Here is a 21,814-nt window from a genome sequence, read left to right as displayed (position 1 = left end):
GCTCAATGAGCCCGGGGCTGGTTATGTACAGGAGGGGGGACCTCACGCCAATTTTTTTTTTTTATCACAAAATCGCACATTTTAACAAAATCGCACCTTTTCATGACTAAAAAAATCGCACTTTTTATCCCGAAAATCGCCCTACATCGCACTTTCTCGCACTTTTCATGCCGGAATACACACCTCATTAAATATGCGATTTCACGGCAAAAATGCGATTTTAAAAAACGGCGATGCAGGGCGATTTGAGCAATAATCGCATTTTTGGAAAAACGGTCAACACAATAAATCTCACCCTTAGAATTGGTAATCACAGACACCTTCACTACTCAAAGTATGTGTATCATCCTAGTGTGGGATACCTCTACCTCTTTGTGAACATTCAGCCCATGTTAGACTGTACTTTTAGGTTTACCTGCAGTTGGATTCCTCACCACCAGGGGTCACCAGGTTTCCTGACGTTGAACGGAAATTCTGGATCCGAACAGAAAGACTGCTGCTTTTACTTTGGTTTGCAGCTAGGTTTCAGTTTTCTAATCATTCATTATGACATGGATACACCTTAGACATGGCTACATCCTGTCACTCCAGCTCAGATGGTTTGTTTCCTTGTCTTGGTCTTCAGAGAAGTCTTAAATCTGGTAAATCTGCTTGTGGAATCTGGTGACCCATTGCTTTACGATTTTCAGACCTTATGTAGAGCGGGTGTGGATCGTATTGTCGACCAGACTTAGGTCGACACCGTTGGGTCGACAGGCAGTAAGGTCAATAGGAGTCTAGGTCATCATGGGTGAAGGTCAAAAGGTGTCTAGGTCGACATGGGTTTAGGTCGACAAATGTGTTAGGTCGACATGGGTTAGGTCAATAGGTCGCGAGGTCAACATGGGATTTTTCACTGTTTTTTTACCCAAATGTCGACACAGTTGACATGGACACAGTTAAAAGTCAACCGCAGCCCCTTGCATCGTTCGCTTCGCTTGCGATGCTTTGGACGCGGTGCCTCGCTGCGCTTGGCACACTATTTTATTCTCCCGCCACGCCCGAGTGGATGGTAGGGCATGAAATATCACCTGTCGGCAAACGTTGGCTCAAAAAACAGTGAAAAACCCATGTCCACCTCGCGACCTGTCGACCTAACACATTTGTCGACCTGAAACCATGTCGACCTAGACACCTGTTGAACTTCATCCATGTCAATCTAGAACCCTGTCGACCTAGTTGCCTGTTGACCCAATGGTGTCGAACTAATGACTGTCGACCTGAGTCTGGTCGACACTACGACCGTTTACCATGTAGGGCAGTTTTAAAGATTTTGACAGACGTCTTGTGCCCACACGTTAAAAGGAAGGATTACCTTTAAGGTGCTGTGTATATATCCTCCAGGATGGGGGCATGAAGTGAGACAAGTATGGGTAAGTTCTGTATGGTTTCAGTGCAGTTGGAATCACCAACAGAAAAACCAGTCACGCCGAGGCGTGTGAGCAGCGCTAAAAAAGGGGTGACACACACTGAAGGTACAATATAATTTTTACTCATTGAAAAATGAACATATAATATAGCACAATACAATTAGCAATATAAAAACAATAAGGGTACCATGTAAACAGGTTCTTCACATCACAAGCAAGGGTGGGCGTGATGATGTAAGTCCAGTTTGGACAGTGGATAAAAATGATGAAGTGGATTTGGAGAGGGGAAAAGGCAAATAATCACAGGTAAGTGCACTTTACCAATTGATGAAGGGTCTGGATGTCCAATGATGACCACAGGTGATAGTTGGAATCCTCACCGTGGTATATAGTTGGTGAAAGGATACTGTCGGTCGGCTTCCGCTTGAGGAGATACCCCTTGTAAATACTGATGGTAACTGAAGGGGAGGGGGTGAATTACCCCGATGATTTCCGATGAGCGGTGTCCGCCAAACACGACTGGGACGAATTGAAGAGGTGGTATCGGTTTGTTTGACAGTGTCCTCCTTTGTTGGCAAGCTGGAATTATGCCGCTGAGTGATTTAGGAGGAACCGTGGTCACCAAACACAATGGGAAGGATGGGGTGGTGGGGAGGATGGGTGAATCGGGTAAATCCGTAGGTGATAATACACCAGCAAATGGGTCCAATCTGGATGAAGGATCCCACACTTGGAGCACTTGGAGTGAAGAACCAGAAGTCCACCTGACGCGTTTCACTGCCAACTGCAGCTTTATCAAAGCCTCCTGACTTGGCAATGCTTCTGGATCTAGCCAGAGGTGTCACTGTTGTGACTAGCTTGTGGCCAGGTCAGTGGAGGGCTATGCCGGGGGGCAGGATGGCATGTTTCCCCCCCCCGGGCTGCTTTATCAATTAGTGCCATGGGATGCCTTAAATACTAAAAAGGGCCCTGGTGATCCAGTGTATTTAGGGTAGCTGTCCCAAACTATGATGTGTCTGGCAGCCACAGCTTCCACATGCCCGCAGCTCTGCCGCGCTGGGGGGAGGCGGGACAGTGTGCGTCATGTGCCCTCACCTCAGCCCAGCAGCACTGCGTGATGAGACGGCCATGGGCATGCCATGGAGATTAGTGGCACTGGTCAAGTTAAGCTTCTGTCAGAGTCATGCACGGTTGCCCCAGGACTCCAGGAGGCAGAGCAGCCAGTGACAGTCCCACCCCCCCCCCCCCACACACACACAGTGTGCCCTGGCCAGCACCGCCCAGACCCCATCCCAGGACTCCAGGAGGCCGAGCAGCCAGTGACAGTCCCACCCCCACACAGTGTGCCCTGGCCAGCACCACCCAGGCCATGGCCCCATCCCAGGACTCCAGGAGGCAGAGCAGCCAGTGACAGTCCCACACCCCACACAGTGTGCCCTGGCCAGCACCGCCCAGGCCATGGCCCCATCCCAGGACTCCAGGAGGCAGAGCAGCCAGTGACAGTCCCACACCCCACACAGTGTGCCCTGGCCAGAACCACCCAGGGCGTGGCCCCATCCCAGGACTCCAGGAGGCAGAGCAGCCAGTGACAGTCCTGCACCCCCCACAGTGTGCCCTGGCCAGCACCGCCCAGGCCGTTGCCCCATCCCAGGACTCCAGGAGGCAGAGCAGCCAGTGACAGTCCCACCCCCACACAGTGTGCCCTGGCCAGCACCACCCAGGCCATGGCCCCATCCCAGGACTCCAGGAGGCAGAGCAGCCAGTGACAGTCCCACACCCCACACAGTGTGCCCTGGCCAGCACCGCCCAGGCCGTGGCCCCATCCCAGGACTCCAGGAGGCAGAGCAGCCAGTGACAGTCCCACACCCCACACAGTGTGCCCTGGCCAGAACCACCCAGGGCGTGGCCCCATCCCAGGACTCCAGGAGGCAGAGCAGCCAGTGACAGTCCTGCACCCCACACAGTGTGCCCTGACCAGCACCGCCCAGGCCGTGGCCCCATCCCAGGACTCCAGGAGGCAGTGCAGCCAGTGACAGTCCTATACCCCCACCATGTGCCCTGGCCAGTGGGGATAAGGGACAGTAAGAGTTGAAGGAGACTGTCATTCAGTGCCCTCATTTAAGCCCAGATGGCCCCAGGAGCATGCAGCTGATGCAACCCCTGGCATCGAGCATGCAATCCCTGGCATCAAACAAGAAACACGTTGTGAAGTTATCAGACTCACTGTAAGACTGTAATTATTATATTTTATTAGCTGTAGTGATTAATGTACTTTTTAGTCCGTCTGTACCCTCTTGTTCTCTGCAGATGTTTCTATTCCCCATATCTGTGGGTACCATAGTATTAGACTGTATATTGCCCAATATGATCAGACAGGAAATGTCCACAGGGGGTGATCCAATTCCCCTGCTATTTACAGGAAGGTTATGTCCACAGGGGGTAATCCGGACATAACCAAAAGACAATCTTCACAGGGGGTGATCAAGACATAATGCAATCAGACTGTGATTGTGTCTCTATCTTCAGTTCCTTTGTGTAACGCTGGTCAATACCAGACTTAGTGGAATCGGGCACCACAGGGGGTGATCAGCATATAACGTAATCAGCTTGTGGTTGTTCCTCCTTATTGACACTCCTTTGCATATCTCTGGACTCTAGTAGACTCTTTGGTGCCTGACCCAGCAGGGGGGGCAGCAGCAGCAGATGGACAGGTGGGATATACCTGATTCTTGAATCCACCAATCCTGAACTTGGGCATGCCCACTGATAGTTCAGGTACCGTGGGAATTTAGAAGGTTTTAAAATGACTTGTACACATGCCAGCTCCTTATGTTAGTCGCAATCCTGGCTCAGGGGTCATACCCTCCACTGGATCTTGTGGAACACATCGTTTGCCCGGGGGGGGGGGGATCCTACTAAGCTCTGGTGTGGAGCGTCCGGTGCTGTGTGGATTTACACAGGTTTCGGCTATCACTGCTGTGTGGAATAAGTGATAGTTTTGTGATTTGGAACTGTGATGCTACAAGGACTTTGAACTGCTACCTGGATGTTTCTATGCTACATTTTGCCTCTTGTTCCTGTCTTTGTCTACCTGTGTGTGCTGTGATAAAAATAAACCATATTTTGGTTTCATCTGCTCTGTGTCTGAGTGATTGAAGAACTCGTATCTTCACATTTGGCGGCAGCGACAGTGGGATCATTCAGACACCAACCATCGAGCACAGAAAGCACAGAGAACAGAGGATCAGACCATATGTAAGGAAACGGAAAATGCAATAAGGTGAAGTTCAGCAAGGGAGCAGGTGTCATTCCTGTGAAAGGGAAAATGTTTCCAAGGAAAGAAAATCGATGCCTCAAGACCCCTGGAGCAGAGGAGCTCAGGGATGGAGGTTCTTCAGTGTATCGGCAGGCTGGGAAGCCGGATCTGTTATTTATTGTCAGAAAAATGCAGTATATCTGGGAGTACTGGGAAGAAGCTCAGCAGATGATCTGCGGGTGGAGAGTATCCAGCATACAGGACAAGTTGTGTTACCTGGGGGATGCATTCATGCACTGTAAAGGTGAGGCCACCTCGTGGAATCTGCTGGAGGAGCCAGAGTTTGTAGAATTTACAGAGGAAGTGATTGCTACAGTTACCCAGATGCTACAAAGAGGACAATATTCTGAGGCTGAAGGACAAGTACAGAATAAATTGATGCCCCAGATAGAACCAGAGGAAAGGTTCAGAAGGGGGATACTGCAATCTGGGCAGACAACCGAGGGGTCTGCCACAGAATTATTTGTTACCACAAGAGAAGGGTCGTTGTCAGGGGGGCCCCTAACTGCCCTTGAAGAAATGAGTATGGAGGAGCTGATAGCAGAATGTCAGCTGCGAGGTATACCCATCCGATCCTGCACTCGCGGGGAAATCCTTCAAGATCAGGGAGATCCTACAAATGCATTTGCTGATTATCGGGCATGGATCCTCCATTTTGGTGCTCAGTCGAGTGTGTGGGAACAATTGCAGTGTCTGGAGGAGTGCTTCGTGGTGGCAGAGGAAGAGGCGATTGATCGCGGGCTCTTAGATACCCCAGCATGGCAAGATCAGTGTCGCAGGGGGGCGTGATGAAAGGCACCGTTTGCAACTGCTTCTCCCCCATCCTAGGGAGGAAGCTGCTCAGTGTTCTCTGCAGGGGGAGGTTATCCCCAAAGTGAAGGAAGTGGGGCCTCTGAGCCAGGCACCCCAGGAGGAGCTGCACTACAGCTTCCCTTTTGCTGAGACGGAAGGTGAAGAGCTATTATCCTGCTGCCAGGGGATCTATGAGGACTGCGTCCAAGAAGAGATCACCGTGGGTAGAGGAGTATTCGCCAACATCCAGGCCACAAGAATACCAGTCACAGATGACGTCTTGTTTCAGGCTGTCCAGCATATTCAGCTGGGGAAGGAGGTAATCCAGGAGAAGGAGGTGTGCGCAGAAGTGGCTGCAGGTGAGCAACTGGCTTTTAAGGGGATAGAGCTGATACGGCCTGTCCTGCAGCCACCAGCGGAATTGTTCCTGATGGAGGGTCCCTCCTCAGCCCTGGGCATTGAGACCAAATGCTGTACTGAAATTTGCCATGCCCCTAGTTTGGGTTTGAGGGAGGAAGGACTTGACAGAGGGGCGGAAGTGCCAGGGCCAGAGCCCCGATATTGGGCTGCCGTTTGGCAGATGTTCCTTGGGCAAGAGGGGGAGGTGGAAACTGCTCCCTGCCCCATTGTGCCAGAGGCAAAAGTATTAGCACACCCTATAGGTGTGCCCGGTGTAAAAGTTTACGATGTTCCAGAGGGGGGGTACCCAACATTTGAAGACGGGGAATTGCTAACTCACTTGTTAGTTAACATGCATAACTTATATTGTAATATTGCACTTGCTGGTTCTGCAAACCAGCCGTCTCTTACAAGATGGGTTTGGTATGATGTCACTCTGTGGGACTCAGGTGGTACGTCCAAACCTCAGATTCTCTGCTCTGCATCCCACTACAGGTTGTTATTGGTTCCTGAACAACTTGGTACAGGGACTAAAATAGTAGGGGAAGGAATGTGAAGTTATCAGACTCACTGTAAGACTGTAATTATTATATTTTATTAGTTGTAGTGATTAATGTACTTTTTAGTCCGTCTGTACCCTCTTGTTCTTTGCAGATGTTTCTATTCCCCATATTTGTGTGTACCATAGTATTAGACTGTATATTTCCCAATATGATCAGACAGGAAATGTCCACAGGGGGTGATCCAATTCCCCGGCTATTTACAGGAAGGTTATGTCCACAGGGGGTAATCAGGACATAACCAAAAGACAATCTTCACAGGGGGTGATCAAGACATAATGCAATCAGACTGTGATTGTGTCTCTATCTTCAGTTCCTATGTGTAACGCTTATCAATACCAGACTTAGTGGAACCGGGCACCGCAGGGGGTGATCAGCATACACATGCAGGCTCCTAATGTTAGTCGCAATCCTGGCTCAGGGGTCATACCCTCCACTGGATCTTGTGGAACACATTGTTTGCCCGGGGGGGGGCGTCCTACTAAGCTCTGGTGTGGAGCGTCCGGTGCTGTGTGGATTTACACAGGTTTCGGCTATCACTGCTGTGTGGAATAAGTGATAGTTTTGTGATTTGGAACTGTGATGCTACAAGGACTTTGAACTGCTACCTGGATGTTTCTATGCTACATTTTGCCTCTTGTTCCTGTCTTTGTCTACCTGTGTGTGCTGTGATAAAAATAAACCATATTTTGGTTTCATCTGCTCGGTGTCTGAGTGATTGAAGAACTTGTATCTTCACACACGTAGCAATGAGTATGTAGGTAAGTGGCACTTATGTGGCATAAAATGTAATAGGCCTTACCACGTGTGGTATTATATGTCATTGGCATTACAGTATGGCAGAATGTGTAATGGGCATTACGGTGTTTGGTAAAATGTGTAATGGGCATTATGGCATGTGGTATAATATGTAATGGGCATTACGGTGTTTGGTATAACGTTTAATGGGCATTACGGTGTTTGGTATAACATATAATGAACATTACGGTGTTTAGTATAATGAGTATGGGCATTATGGCATGTGGTATAATATGTAATGGGCGTTACGGTGTTTAGTATAATGTGCAATGGGCATTACGGTGTTTGGTATAACGTGTAATGGGCATTATGGCATGTGGTATAATATGTAATGGATGTTTGATGTGTAATAGGCATTACAGTGTAATTTTTTTTCATGCGCCTTCAGCGCGCACTGTCCTGATTTTTAGTTTGCCTGGCTCTTATGCTTTTATACTGGCTCCAACATTGACAACATTTTTTGAACCCTGGCATAAGGTTTAATGGGCATCACAGTGTCTGTCTTAACATGTAATTGGCATCACGGTGTGTGGCGTATTTTCTAATGGGCATCATGGTATGTGGCATAACGTGTAATAAGCATCATGGTGTGTGGCATAACATGTAATGTTAATGGGCATCAGTGTGGGGCAGAATGTGTAATGGGCATTAAGGAGTACTGCCAGAGTAAAGTGTGCAATAAGCCAATAAGAACATTTCCCAGGCTGCGATTATCTGCAATCACTGACCATCAATATGGGAACACACAGCATTTAATGGGTGTTCCCATGATGGTAATGAGGCCGTGACATGAATGCGGTGGGCGAGCAGCTGACATCACCAGATGTCATGTAATATCAGCCCCGCACAGGAAACGCCCAGCGTGTTCATGGGGACGCCGGTAGAAATGCTGGGCGTTCCCAATGCCGCCCCCCTCACTCCCCTCGACCATGGGCACAAGCGCATATACGTGCATGGACAGCCCCCCACCATCAGAAACGAGGCCAAATTCGGAGCCGCCTGAATCGGCCCCTATCTGCCTGGACTTAGTGTTTGGGAGCGGCCTTCATCTGTCAGTTCCTTGTCTGGTTCCCATCCTGCCTTTAGCTGTTCATATTTCTGGATTTATTGCTCCTGTCACTGTGACTTTCTATTATTTGCTGCTGTAAAGACTAAAGTATCTTAATATGTATACTCTGGAGCAGAGAAGGGAAAGGGGGGACATGATAGGAACTTTCACATATATCAGGGTTAAAACAAGGTACAGGTGGGAGACATTAGTCACAGGAAGAGGAGCAGCAGAACACGAGGACATGCACTGACACTAGAGGGAGGAAGGTACAGGTGGGAGACATTCTTCACAGGAAGAGGAGCAGCAGAACACGAGGACATGCACTGACACTAGGGGGAGGAAGGTACAGGTGGGAGACATTAGTCACAGGAAGAGGAGCAGCAGAACACGAGGACACGCACTGACACTAGAGGGAAGAAGGTATAGGTGGGAGACATTAGTCACAGGAAGAGGAGCAGCAGAACACGAGGACATGCACTGACACTAGAGGGAGGAAGGTACAGGTGGGAGACATTCTTCACAGGAAGAGGAGCAGCAGAACACGAGGACACGCACTGACACTAGGGGGAGGAAGGTACAGGTGGGAGACATTAGTCACAGGAAGAGGAGCAGCAGAACACGAGGACATGCACTGACACTAGAGGGAGGAAGGTACAGGTGGGAGACATTCTTCACAGGAAGAGGAGCAGCAGAACACGAGGACACGCACTGACACTAGGGGGAGGAAGATTCAGGGGAAATCTGAGAAAGAATTACTTCACAGAAAGGGTAGTGGATAAGTGGAATAGCCTCCCATCAGAGGTGGTAGAGGCTAAGACAGTAGAACAATTTAAACATGCTTGGGATAGGCATATGAATATCCTTACAAAGAAATAAGGATCAGATATGGTTTAAAAACATGTTTAAAAACAGGGGCAGACTAGATGGGCCAAGTGGTTCTTATCTGCCACCACATTCTATGTATTCTGGAACCCTAAAGGTGTATTCTGGAACCCTGGGGGCGTATTCTGGAACCCTGGGGGCGTATTCTGGAGCCTTGCGGGCGTATTTACTAACCTGTGGGCTTAAAAACGTGGAGATGTTGCAGAGATTCTAGCTAATATCTTCTAGAACACGGATGGGGGAACCTTCTGCCCTCCAGCTGTTGTTGAACTACATATCCCAGCATCGCTGCAACAGTTTTAGTATGGCCAAATAACAAAGCTGTAGAAGGGCATGTTGGGATGTGTAGTTCCACAACAGCTGGAGGGCCGAAGGTTCCCCGTCTATGATAAATGATACAGAAGTACTTCTGTAGTTTCACGGCGCCGGAAGTAACAGTAACTTGGCAGCCTGCCAGAGGCTCGCGTGCCGCTCTAGCTACAGTGTTATTAACAGAAAATTGGCAGCCTGCCAGAGGCTCGCGTGCCGCTCTAGCTACAGTGTTATAGTGTAACGTGATGTAGTTGAAATCTAATGAAGTGTAAAAAGGAGACAAAAGGGGCTAAACGGGGCTTATAAATCGCACACCCCGGCACACCGGGGGTGTCCCCAATGTAGACGCCAACTTATTTTGCGGTTTTAGCGTGTCAATTCACACTCCCGGCACTTCAGGCTTAGACGCGCGCTACGCTGTTCACGTAGTCAGTCAGTCAGTCAGTCAGCTGTAGCCCTGTACGAGACGCTGAGGTGAATAATGGCAGTGGCAAGTCTCTGTATGGCAATGGAGCGTCTGACGTTATTTAACCTGCCACAGACGGAGGAGGAGGCTGTGGCTTTCTTGCAGGCCCGCCAGTTCCTGCCACAGACCATGACCTGCCCCAATGGCCACCCCATGAAGCTCAGCATAAAGGAGCGCATGTGGCGCTGCCACATTAGGAGCTGCAGAAAAAAAGTCAGGTCAGCTCAATGGTTCAGGGGATCTCACCTCACCTTCGTGACCCTGATCAGATTTGTATATTGCTGGGCAGAAGAGCTGACCAGCATGAAATTTTGTGACAAGCAGCTCAACATCTGCCAAAAAACTGCTGTCCTATACAGCAATCTAATGAGGGAGGCCTGCACGCTGGACCTGCTGGCACAGCCTCATCGGCGAATCGGAGGCCCGGGGCAGATCGTCGAGGTAGATGAAAGCCTCTACGTAAAAAGAAAGAGCAACGTCGGGCGGCTCCTGCCCCAGCAGTGGGTATTCGGGGGAATATCTAGGGAGTCCGGCCAGTGCTTTATCACTGCGGTGGAGCGGCGGGATACGGCCACCCTGATGGCTGCCATCGAGGCCCATGTGGAACCGGGCACTACTGTCTTCACAGACTGCTGGAGGGCGTACAATACCCAGCAACTCCAGCAGGCCGGTTATGTTCACGGAAAGGTGAACCACAAATACCACTTCGTCGACCCGGACACTGGGGTGCACACCCAGAATGTGGAGCGACTCTGGGGCAGCTGTAAGTGGCGTAATAAACGCCAGAGGGGTACCGCACGACATTACCTCGATTCATACCTCCAGGAATTTATGTGGAGGCAGAGTTTAGGCGCCCAGGACCCCTTCCATCGTATTTGGCACGCTCTGACCCTGCTCCCCCTGGTCGAGAAGGAGAATGCTGGCGGTGATGTTGACACAGTAGGTCCTTCCGGCGGTGATGTCGACACAGCAGGTCCGTCCTCTGAAAATGCTGGCGGTGACGTAGACGCCGAAGTTCCTTCCTGCTCTACTGATTAAATCATGACTTTTAAATTATTGTTGGACTTTTTATTGTTTATGATTATTTCATGTCATTGAATCATTTATATTCTACAGTTATGTTGAATTTCAACAAAAAAAAAGTTAAATTTCACTTGAATTTCAACTTAAAAAAAAGTGAACAGTTGCCGAAAATGTCGTCTTCACTGTCTCAGGTGTGGGAGTGTGCAGGTGTGAATGTGTTCCTGAATCAGCCCCACTATCCACGCCCACCCGAAGCGTGGCGAGCGCAGCGAGCCCCGCGAGGGGCGGCGGTACACGTCCTACGACCTTTTCATACCCCCACTATCCACGTCGGCGTGGAGTTGAGAATAGATTAGTGTGGCGAGCGCAGCGAGCCACCGAGCCCGAAGCGTGGCGATGCACCACCACCTTTGCGGCTCCCAGGGAGCCTGGCTTTTGCGCCTAAATCCAGGCGCCCCCCTCCTTCTTAGCGGCTTGCAAGGCGCCTGGATTCATAGGGTTTTGCGCCTAAATCCAGGCGCCCCCCTCCTTCTTAGCGGCTTGCAGGGAGTGTGAATCCAGGCGCATTAGCGCCTAGATCTAGTCTGCAAGCCATTGAATTTAGCGTGTACATGGGGGACACACATTGAATTTAGCGTGTACATGGGGGACACAGCGGTGTGCCGGGGTGTGTACTTTACAAGCCCCGGCACGTCAGCGTTGTGCCCAGGGTGTGTCCACTTGCCCCCGTTGTTGTCAGCGGTGCCCAGGCGCTGCCTATTTCACTGTGGAACTACAAGTACCACAGTGACCTGCCAGCGCCTGGGCAGCGCGCTGCTGCTGCTGCCCGGCCGCCACGCTGTTTACGTAGCTGTCAGTACAGCTAGAGCGGCACGCGCACGGTTAATCAGAGCCTCTGGCAGTCTGCCAAGTTTCTGAGCCAGAGTGTGCGCGCGGCGGCGCCGTGAAACTACAGAAGTACCGAATCTGGTTGCTATGGGTAACATCTCGACATCTATAAATCTGCACTTTAGTAACGTTATGGGACATAGGGTTGAAAGAACTTAGGTCGACACATGGAATTGGTCGACATGGTCATTAGGTCGACATGATTTTTTCATGATTTTTCCCACTTGGATAGTAAAGTACGAAAAACCCATGTCGACCTTTTCCATATGGACCTATTGACCATGTCATCCTATAGTGGTCGACGTGATGCTTGTAGACGCAATGACCACATTCCTTAGTGAATATAGCCCCTAGCCGTGTATATAGCAGGAGGCTCAGTGCGATACGGTCACTAGGTCCACAGGAAGGTCGACATGCATTGGGTTAAACTCTGAAGGTCGACATGCATCAGGGTCTACACACCTGAAGTTCGACATTAGGTCGACACATTACCCTTCTGCCCCATGGAAGGTTTCTGTCCTCCCTGAGCTGGCCTTAGGACATGGGCTAGGTCGATAGTCGACATGGGGTTTTTCACTTTTCTTTGAGCCGACATGTGCCGACATCCGGTATTTCATCCCTTACCATCCACTAGGGCGTGGTGAGAGAATAAAATAGCGCCGTGCCTGAAGCATGGCGAGCGCAGCGAGATGCGAGGGGACGCAGTGCACTTCTTTAGTGTTCATGTGGACTGATGCACGTGTCGACCTTTCATCTTTTCGACCCTATGACCCAAACCCTTTCTTCTATGTCTATTCGGATTGTATACAATGATATCATACTCTCCATTATATTCCATTCCATTAGATCCACAATGCTTTGCTCCTGGACTTCTCTCCTATACCCCTTTACACCAGCCCTACATGGGAGAACACAAAATCCCAGGATAGCAGGTGGTGTAAAAGTCCTGACCTGGGTCCTGAGCCCTTGGCTTTCAACCTGGCATGCGCTTAGGGTTTAACACGAGTTCACATGGACCACTCCCCCCTAACACAGCACCATGCCCCCCCGCCGTAGTGCGATCGCATCACAGAAGAATGCCATCAAGATATGATTGACAGGGGTGGGGGTGCGGCGATGCTGTTTTGGAGGAGTGGTCCGGACAATGTAGGCATGACCCCAACATTATCAGGGCATCTGCGTGATGTCACTGCGAATGAAAAGATCGGGGCGGTGCGCCTGCCGTCAGAGCCAGGCCGCGCAGACAGGGATAGTCCCAGGCAAACACGAGGGGTCAGTGGCAGATGGCGTAGGGGATCCTCGGCGCATAAATAGAAGGGGGAGGGATCCTGATCCCTGTGGTTTGTGAGATTCCGGCCAATGTGATCGCAGATATATTACAATTGCTGCACAGGGGGCACCTTCGGCCCCCAGAATGCCAGAGGCAGCAGCTGCAGCCCCAAATACTGTGAGATTAAGAAACTAGTGGTCACATGGCTTCTATGTATGACCGCGGGTCACAAAACAACAAAGAATAACACGGTATCAGTATGTCCGACACACGGCTGAGGCATCCAAGTAACATACGAGACGTTTCAAGTTGTAACATTTTAATGAAAATTTGCACCAGAATCCACTATATCTCCCACTGCTGGCAAGCTGCGGGCAGTAATGCATTGGGGTTTATGAGCTGGCAACGCTTGGGGGTACAGGTCAGAGGACAACAGAAGCAAGAAGGGGGCCGTGTTGTGGAGATTAGTGCAAATGAAGTTTTAGCACCGTTCCGCTGTCAGGGAGAAGCGCCACAGCTTTCACAGCAGAGTGTAAAGGAACGCAGTCTGTGAGATACCGCCTGTCTCTCCCGTTACACAACAGACTGTCCAGCAATAAATAATACAACTTAGAACTGTACAGCAGGAGAAATCCAGCCGAGTACAACATGTACAACACACCACAACTAGACACACACAATAAGGTCCCTGGCACAGCGAATCACAGCAGATTTATCACAGTGACAGTACACAGCAGCGCCAATATTATACACTAGCAGACTCAGGCAACGTGTGGTTCTACAGCTGCAGCGGAACTCCAAGTGCAAGCAGGATTGCCACCAACACCGCCACCTGTTGGATATGTTTGCCTTCATTTTCTACCCAAAATACCACACCTGCTAAAGGCTGATCTACAAGAGGTTTTAGATTCCCGCTGACTTCTGTCCCCCCTACTGCAATCATTGATCTAGGTAGAGTGCGTGAGAATCCTTCCATCATGAATCTCAACTGATTATACACACACATATGTAATCAGAAATGATGATGCAACTTTCCTTAGAGAACCCTTCCCATACATATGTAGTCATTATGTAAATATAGCTTTCCCTAGAGAATCCTTCCCATACATGTAATCATTACGTAAATACACCTTTGCTTAGAGAATCCTTCCGATACATATGTAATCATTACGTAAATACACCTTTGCTTAGAGAATCCTTCCGATACATATGTAATCATTACGTAAATACACCTTTCCCTGGAGAATCCTTCCCATACATATGTAATCATTATGTAAACACACCTTTCCTTAGAGAATCCTTCCCATACATATGCAGTTATTATGTAAATATAGCTTTCCCTAGAGAACCCTTCCCCTACCTATGTAATCATTCATGTAAATACACCTTTCCCTGGAGAATCCTTCCCATACATATGTAATCATTACGTAAACACACCTTTCCCTGGAGAATCCTTCCCATACATATGTAATCATTACGTAAACACACCTTTCCCTGGAGAATCCTTCCCATACATATGTAATCATTACGTAAATACACCTTTCCTTAGAGAATCCTTCCCATACATATGTAGTCATTACGTAAATACACCTTTCATTAGAGAATCCTTCCCATACATATGTAATCATTACGTAAATACACCTTTCCCTGGAGAATCCTTCCCATACATATGTAGTCATTACGTAAATACACCTTTCCCTAGAGAATCCGTCCCATACATATATATTCATTACGTAAATACACCTTTCCTTAGAGAATCCTTCCCATACATATGTAGTCATTACGTAAATACACCTTTCATTAGAGAATCCTTCCCATACATATGTAATCATTACGTAAATACACCTTTCCCTGGAGAATCCTTCCCATACATATGTAGTCATTACGTAAATACACCTTTCCCTAGAGAATCCTTCCCATACATATGTAATCATTATGTAAACACACCTTTCCTTAGAGAATCCTTCTCATACATATATATTCATTACGTAAATACACCTTTCTTTAGAGAATCCTTCCAATACATATGTAGTCATTACGTAAATACACCTTTCCCTAGAGAATCCTTCCCATACATATGTAATCATTATGTAAACACACCTTTCCTTAGAGAATCCTTCTCATACATATATATTCATTACGTAAATACACCTTTCTTTAGAGAATCCTTCCCATGCATATGTAATCATTACGAAATACACCTTTCCCTGCAGAATCCTTCCCATATATATGTAATCATTACGTAAACACACCTTTCCTTAGAGAATCCTTCCCATACATATGTAGTCATTACGTAAATACACCTTTCCCTAGAGAATCCTTCCCATACATATGTAATCATTACGTAAATACACCTTTCCCTGGAAAATCCTTCCCATACATATGTAATCATTATGTAAACACACCTTTCCTTAGAAAATCCTTCCCATTCATATATTGCTATTTACATGCACCTTCCCTTACAGATGTATTCATTAATGTAAATACATATTTCCCTAAAGAATCCTTTCTAACATTGCAATCTTTAGCCAGACTTTTCCCTAGAGAATCCTTCCCTTACATTGCAATCATTAGACAGATAGGCCTTTCCCTAGAGAATTCTTCCCTTACATTGCAATCATTAGACAGATAGGCCTTTCCCTAGAGAATCCTTCCCTTCTTACATAATCACTGATGTACTGTAGTACCCAGGTGCTCTTTGGCACGACCTAGATACAGGTTTGCCACCTATATGTAAGGAACAACCTCTGGGCCTCCTGGGCCCTATTCAATATATTGTGTAACCCGTGTATGGGATTTTTCAAGTATTTTTGATTTATAAATGTCCCTGGTGTGTGCTAATTGTCCCCCAAACTCCGTAGTATGACACTTGTGGCACTGAATGCATACCTGATTATATATTAACCCCCGATACATTAGGCGGGTCACCGCTTACTGTGCTAATACCACCGCTCCCCCCCCCCCCCAAGCATAGCGGTCAGTCATGTTATTGCTCTCAGAATATATATATGAGATGCCCGTAATCAGTATGATGGGAAGACGGATGTTGCGGAGCACCTTAATAATGAGCGGATAATTCTATTACTGGAAACAATGCAGTGGGTATTCTTCCAGGCACAGTGTCATCGAGCTACTGCCAGCTGGGGGCATGTGGGCACCAAAGATGGCTAAACACCATTATAATGCCAGCTAGTGCCACCTTCTAGCTGGCATTATGAACACAACATGTATAAAAGCAGGGACAGCCCAGGAGGCAATCCTTGTACCTCGTTAGGACATCCTGTATGAACACTCGGTGTCCAGCACAGCTCTACAAACCTCCACCTGTGCTTGATAAGTCTGGCATTGGGAGTCGAGCTCAGGCAACCTCAGAGTACAGACCTTACCCATATAGGACAGTGTGAGACTCTGACGCTGGAGGTCGCCCCTCACAGGAATCCCCCAGAGAGCGCTGGACTATCTATCACATGGTGGCCAAAGCACTCATCGGCCAAAGGTGAAGCTTCTTCTAGCCTGGGCCAATGATGAAGTACTGATTCCAGGATACTATCTGACAGTGTCATACTGGGGTGACTGGGACTTCTGGGACAGGTAGAACTGAGTGATGTTGTCGTTAGCAACCAATCACCTCAACATTTACTATTTTAGAAGCTTTAGTAAAGGTAAAGGAGAGATATGGAGGCCGGGTCTTATTGGATTTATCTGCTCGCTCACAGATGTCCGTCCTACCTGCCCTCATTCTACCGCTGCTGCGCTGACAACCTAGGAACCTTCCGCAATTATCCCCAGCTTGTCCAATCAACTTGTGAGGTCATTATGGGGATGATTCTGGATCACGCGCAGTGATAATCAGACCCTGTCCTGATGGTCGGACGGGGGTCGCCCATGGGGGTGGACGGGGGTCACCCATGGGGACGGACGGGGTCGCCCATGGGGGCGGACGGGGGTCGCCCATGGGGGCGGACGGGGGGGCCAGACCATTTCTTCTGCTAGCGGCTCATGTGAGGGGGTGTGTTCTCTTTACATACACCTTTGCATGTTTCGAGGGGATTCTGCACTGGGGGGGGGGGGGTCAAGTATTCGGCAGGGACATTACCCTGGGAGGACAGGACATGTGGGGACGGGGACATTACCCTGGGGGCAGGACATGTGGGGACGGGGACATTACCCTGGGGGCAGGACATGTGGGGACGGGGACATTACCCTGTGGGCAGGACATGTGGGGACGGGGACATTACCCTGGGGGCAGGACATGTGGGGACGGGGACATTACCCTGGGGGCAGGACATGTGGGGACGGGGACATTACCCTGGGGGCAGGACATGTGGGGACGGGGACACTACCCTGGGGGGCAGGACATGTGGGGACGGGGACATTACCCTGGGGGCAGGACATGTTGGGACGGGGACATTACCCTGGGGGCCGGACATGTGGGGACGGGGACATTACCCTGGGGGGCAGGACATGTGCGGACGGGGACATTACCCTGGGGGCAGGACATGTGGGGACGGGGACATTACCCTGGGGGCAGGACATGTGGGGACAGGGACATTACCCTGGGGGGCAGGACATGTGGGGACGGGGACACTACCCTGGGGGCAGGGCATGTGGGGACGGGGACATTACCCTGGGAGGACAGGACATGTGGGGACGGGGACATTACCCTGGGGGGCAGGACATGTGGGGACGGGGACATTACCCTGGGGGGCAGGACATGTGCGGACGGGACATTACCCTGGGGGCAGGACATGTGGGGACGGGGACATTACCCTGGGGGCAGGACATGTGGGGACGGGGACATTACCCTGGGGGGCAGGACATGTGGGGACGGGGACATTACCCTGGGGGGCAGGACATGTGGGGACGGGACATTACCCTGGGGGGCAGGACATGTGGGGACGGGGACACTACCCTGGGGGCAGGACATGTGGGGACGGGGACATTACCCTCGGGGCAGGACATGTAGGGACGGGGCATTACCCTGGGGGGCAGGGCATGTGGGGACAGGGACACTACCCTGGGGGCAGGACATGTGGGGACGGGGACATTACCCTGGGGGCAGGACATGTGGGGACGGGGACATTACCCTGGGGGCAGGACATGTGGGGACGGGACACTACCCTGGGGGCAGGACATGTGGGGACGGGACACTACCCTGGGGGCAGGACATGTGGGGACGGGGACACTACCCTGGGGGCAGGACATGTGGGGACGGGGACATTACCCTCGGGGCAGGACATGTGGGGACGGGGTCATTACCCTGGTGGGCAGGACATGTGGGGACGGGGACACTACCCTGGGGGGCAGGACATGTGGGGACGGGGACATTACCCTGGGGGCAGGACATGTGGGGATGGGTACATTACCCTGGGGGGCAGGACATGTGGGGACGGGGACATTACCCTGGGGGCAGGACATGTTGGGACGGGGACATTACCCTGGGGGGCAGGACATGTGGGGACGGGGACACTACCCTGGGGGGCAGGACATGTGGGGACGGGGACACTACCCTGGGGGCAGGACATGTGGGGACGGGGCATTACCCTGGGGGCAGGACATGTGGGGACGGGGACACTACCCTGGGGGGCAGGACATGTGGGGACGGGGACACTACCCTGGGGGCAGGACATGTGGGGACGGGGACATTACCCTGGGGGGCAGGACATGTGGGGACGGGGACACTACCCTGGGGGAGAGGACATGTGGGGACAGGGACAGTACCCTGGGGGAGAGGACATGTGGGGACGGGGACATTACCCTGGTGGGCAGGACATGTGGGAACAGGGACACTACCCTGGGGGGCAGGGCATGTGGGGACGGGAACACAACTCTGGGGGGCAGGACATGTGGGGACGGGGCATTACCCTGGGGGGCAGGACATGTGGGGGCGGGGACATTACCCTGGGGGCAGGACATGTGGGAACAGGGACATTACCCTGGGGGGCAGGACATGTGGGGGCGGGGACATTACCCTGGGGGAGAGGACATGTGGGGACGGGGACACTACCCTGGGGGGCAGGACATGTGGGGGCGGGGACACTACCCTGGGGGCTGGACATGTGGGGACAGGGACACTACCCTGGGGGCAGGACATGTGGGGACGGGGACATTACCCTGGGGGCAGGGCATGTGGGGACGGAGCTACTTCTCTCTGTTATCAGGTAGCCATCTTTCGGCTGCCCATGATCCTGGGGATTACTGCAGTAGCATACTATAACATGTAGTCATTGCTACATGGACAAGTCCTGGCAAAGCAATACTGCTTAGGATGCTGTAAAGAGCAGGAATACAGACCAGACTGTGGAGGATTCACGTTTCTACCGGGCAGAGGTTTGCTGGGTGGAACATTCTCCCCCTTTTCACCCCCTTAAGAGTTGAATTTTGAAAAATCCCTGCTTAGTGGGTTGCTGCAAATAACTGTCACAGTTTCCAGACCGCCCAGCAGGTCACATGTTCCAGGTCACCGAGCAGCTGTACAGGGAGAGGTCACAACCTTCACATTTTCCAGAGCACAATGGTGAAGCATTGTAAATGGCAGACGGACGTTTTGCCACAAATCTACAGACCAAGAGCTTTAATTTGGTATATGATCATAGAGATATGTAGTCCATGAAGGTGTTCAGAACAAGGGGGACTGTACTACCAGTGACACAACGGTATTTCCATGGCACATGAGACACCTGCTGGCCAATCAGATCACAGCGACATCCACACCCGCACACGCGCAGCACAGAACACATGTCACTAAGATAAATAAGGGAAGGAGACGTAAGAGGGAAGGCGTTTCGGACAGATCTGTTCCAGTTTTTGGTGGAGGAGATGATACATTGGTTCCCCCGGCCGCAGGAACTGCAGTCTTGTGTTGGTCAATGGGAGGACAGAAGTGGAGTCATAGTGGATCCCCTCTCTCTTGACATATTACAGGTGAGTTTACATGACGGGAGTGACGGTGGGCAGTAGTGCTGATCTCCTGCAGGAGAGGGGCGTTGTGGCCCAGGAATGGGTGGGTGTAAATCAGTGCCCATTACCAGATCCCGCTGGATCTTCCTCCGGGAGGGGCGAGGATTCTGGCCGAGGCTCGTTTCGGGACGTGATCATCAATCTGTGCACCTGCGGGAGGGAAGGAGAGTGACAATGAGATGGGCTCTGTGACCTTCACCTGGACGTCGTCTGATACACTACTTGGGAACTGGACAATCTCTGGAGACCTGCCTAAATTCATCAGGAGTTCATGCATCGTTCCCGGGGAAGCTGGGCCACCTAGTGGCTGTCTGGCATGGTGCGGGAGACCTGTTTCCGTTAAAGCGCTAGGCAAATCAATATACCAACAATCTCATAAATAGGAAATCGCCACCGAGACCCTCAGCAATGGCAGCAAGGTGCAAATAATACCCAGATCAAACAGGGACAGCCATTTCCTCAACCAACGAGGTCTATGTCCTAAGCCTTGGAGAGAGATAAAGTACAGACCTAACCATCTTCCATATTTGAAACACAACCTGTAACATGACAGTTAGGAGCTGATTGGCTGCTACTTTATATTGGTCTGCTTTACGTCTCTCCAAGGCTTAATACATAGGGCACGATTCAGACCCGATCGATGGGCTGCAAATGTGCAGCTTGAGCGATTATCGAATGACCGGGCATGCGCACGGTACACAGTACGCCTGCACGGGCCGTCCTTGTGATCACAGCCAGCAATGGCTAGCCATTTACAAGGTGAGGGACAGGTCCCCGGCGTTCAGGAGCGGAAAGCTGGCATTTTCTGAGTCTGAATCAGGCCCATGGACCCCGTTGCATGCTGGAACTTTATTCCAGTTCCCCTCTCTTTAAATGTATGACTAAAGGAAATGTCACTGCCAGGAGCAAAACAGACCCGGTAATCTCAGCCAAGCACCTGGCAAATTGGCGGAGGAGGCAACGAGTAGACACCCTGGGGAAGCCATCTCCACGGCCCCCACTTACCAGATAAGCTGAAGCCGGACTCGTGGAGGTCCCGCATGCCGCCATGACGAGTTGATGGTCGTGTTGGAGTGTCTGCTGATGGGCTTCCTGTTTCCTTCTTCCCAGAATGCACCACAACTGCCACGTCTCCCTGGTATGGAGTACGGTCTACAGATTTTAGGCTTAATGTCTAGATACAAAGCAGAGGGAGAAAAATACACATTGTATAAGTCTGTATGTGCCCAGACACTAACAACAAAACCCAACAGAAACCAATGAGAGCTGATAACCGGCGTCCAGATCCGCTCACACTACAATAACCCGGGAATCTCACAGGAGAGATGATAACAGGCGTTCAGATCAGCTCACACTACAATAACCCGGGAATCTCACAGGTGAGCCGATAACAGGCGTTCAGATCAGCTCACACTACAATAACCCGGGAATCTCACAGGAGAGCCGATAACAGGCGCTCAGATCCGCTCACACTACAATAACCCGGGAATCTCACAGCAGAGCCGATAACAGGCGCTCAGATCCGCTCACACTACAATAACCCGGGAATCTCACAGGAGAGCCGATAACAGGCGTTCAGATCCGCTCACACTACAATAACCCGGGAATCTCACAGCAGAGCCGATAACAGGCGTTCAGATCCGCTCACACTACAATAACCCGGGAATCTCACAAGAGAGCCGATAACA

The 21,814-nt window shown here is 50.6% G+C and overlaps 1 protein-coding gene across 2 annotated transcripts in view; it reads right to left on the bottom strand.

Annotated features, from left to right (window-relative positions):
• Window positions 1-13,468: 13,468 nt before the first annotated feature.
• DPYSL5 (dihydropyrimidinase like 5) overlaps window positions 13,469-21,814 on the bottom strand; it is a 107,783-nt gene continuing 99,437 nt past the window's right edge. The window contains exons 12-14 of one of the 2 annotated variants that reach the window (XR_014471868.1): window positions 21,132-21,300; window positions 19,280-20,276; window positions 13,469-18,816 (exon numbers count right to left, since the gene is read on the bottom strand). Coding sequence is in view for 1 of the 2 variants with exons in the window: in XM_083178930.1 (XP_083035056.1) it covers window positions 20,191-20,276; window positions 21,132-21,300 (255 nt within the window). In the remaining variant the exon portion in view is untranslated. Of the gene's footprint in view, window positions 20,277-21,131; window positions 21,301-21,814 lie in introns of both variants that reach the window. The other variant, XM_083178930.1, reaches the window with a different exon arrangement.

The sequence above is a fragment of the Crinia signifera genome, chromosome 3 (genome assembly GCF_055691185.1).
Source record: "Crinia signifera chromosome 3, ASM5569118v1, whole genome shotgun sequence".
Lineage (NCBI taxonomy): Eukaryota > Metazoa > Chordata > Amphibia > Anura > Myobatrachidae > Crinia > Crinia signifera.
The sequence above is the reverse complement of the archived record's forward strand: the minus strand, read 5'-3'. Positions and strand labels throughout refer to the sequence as shown.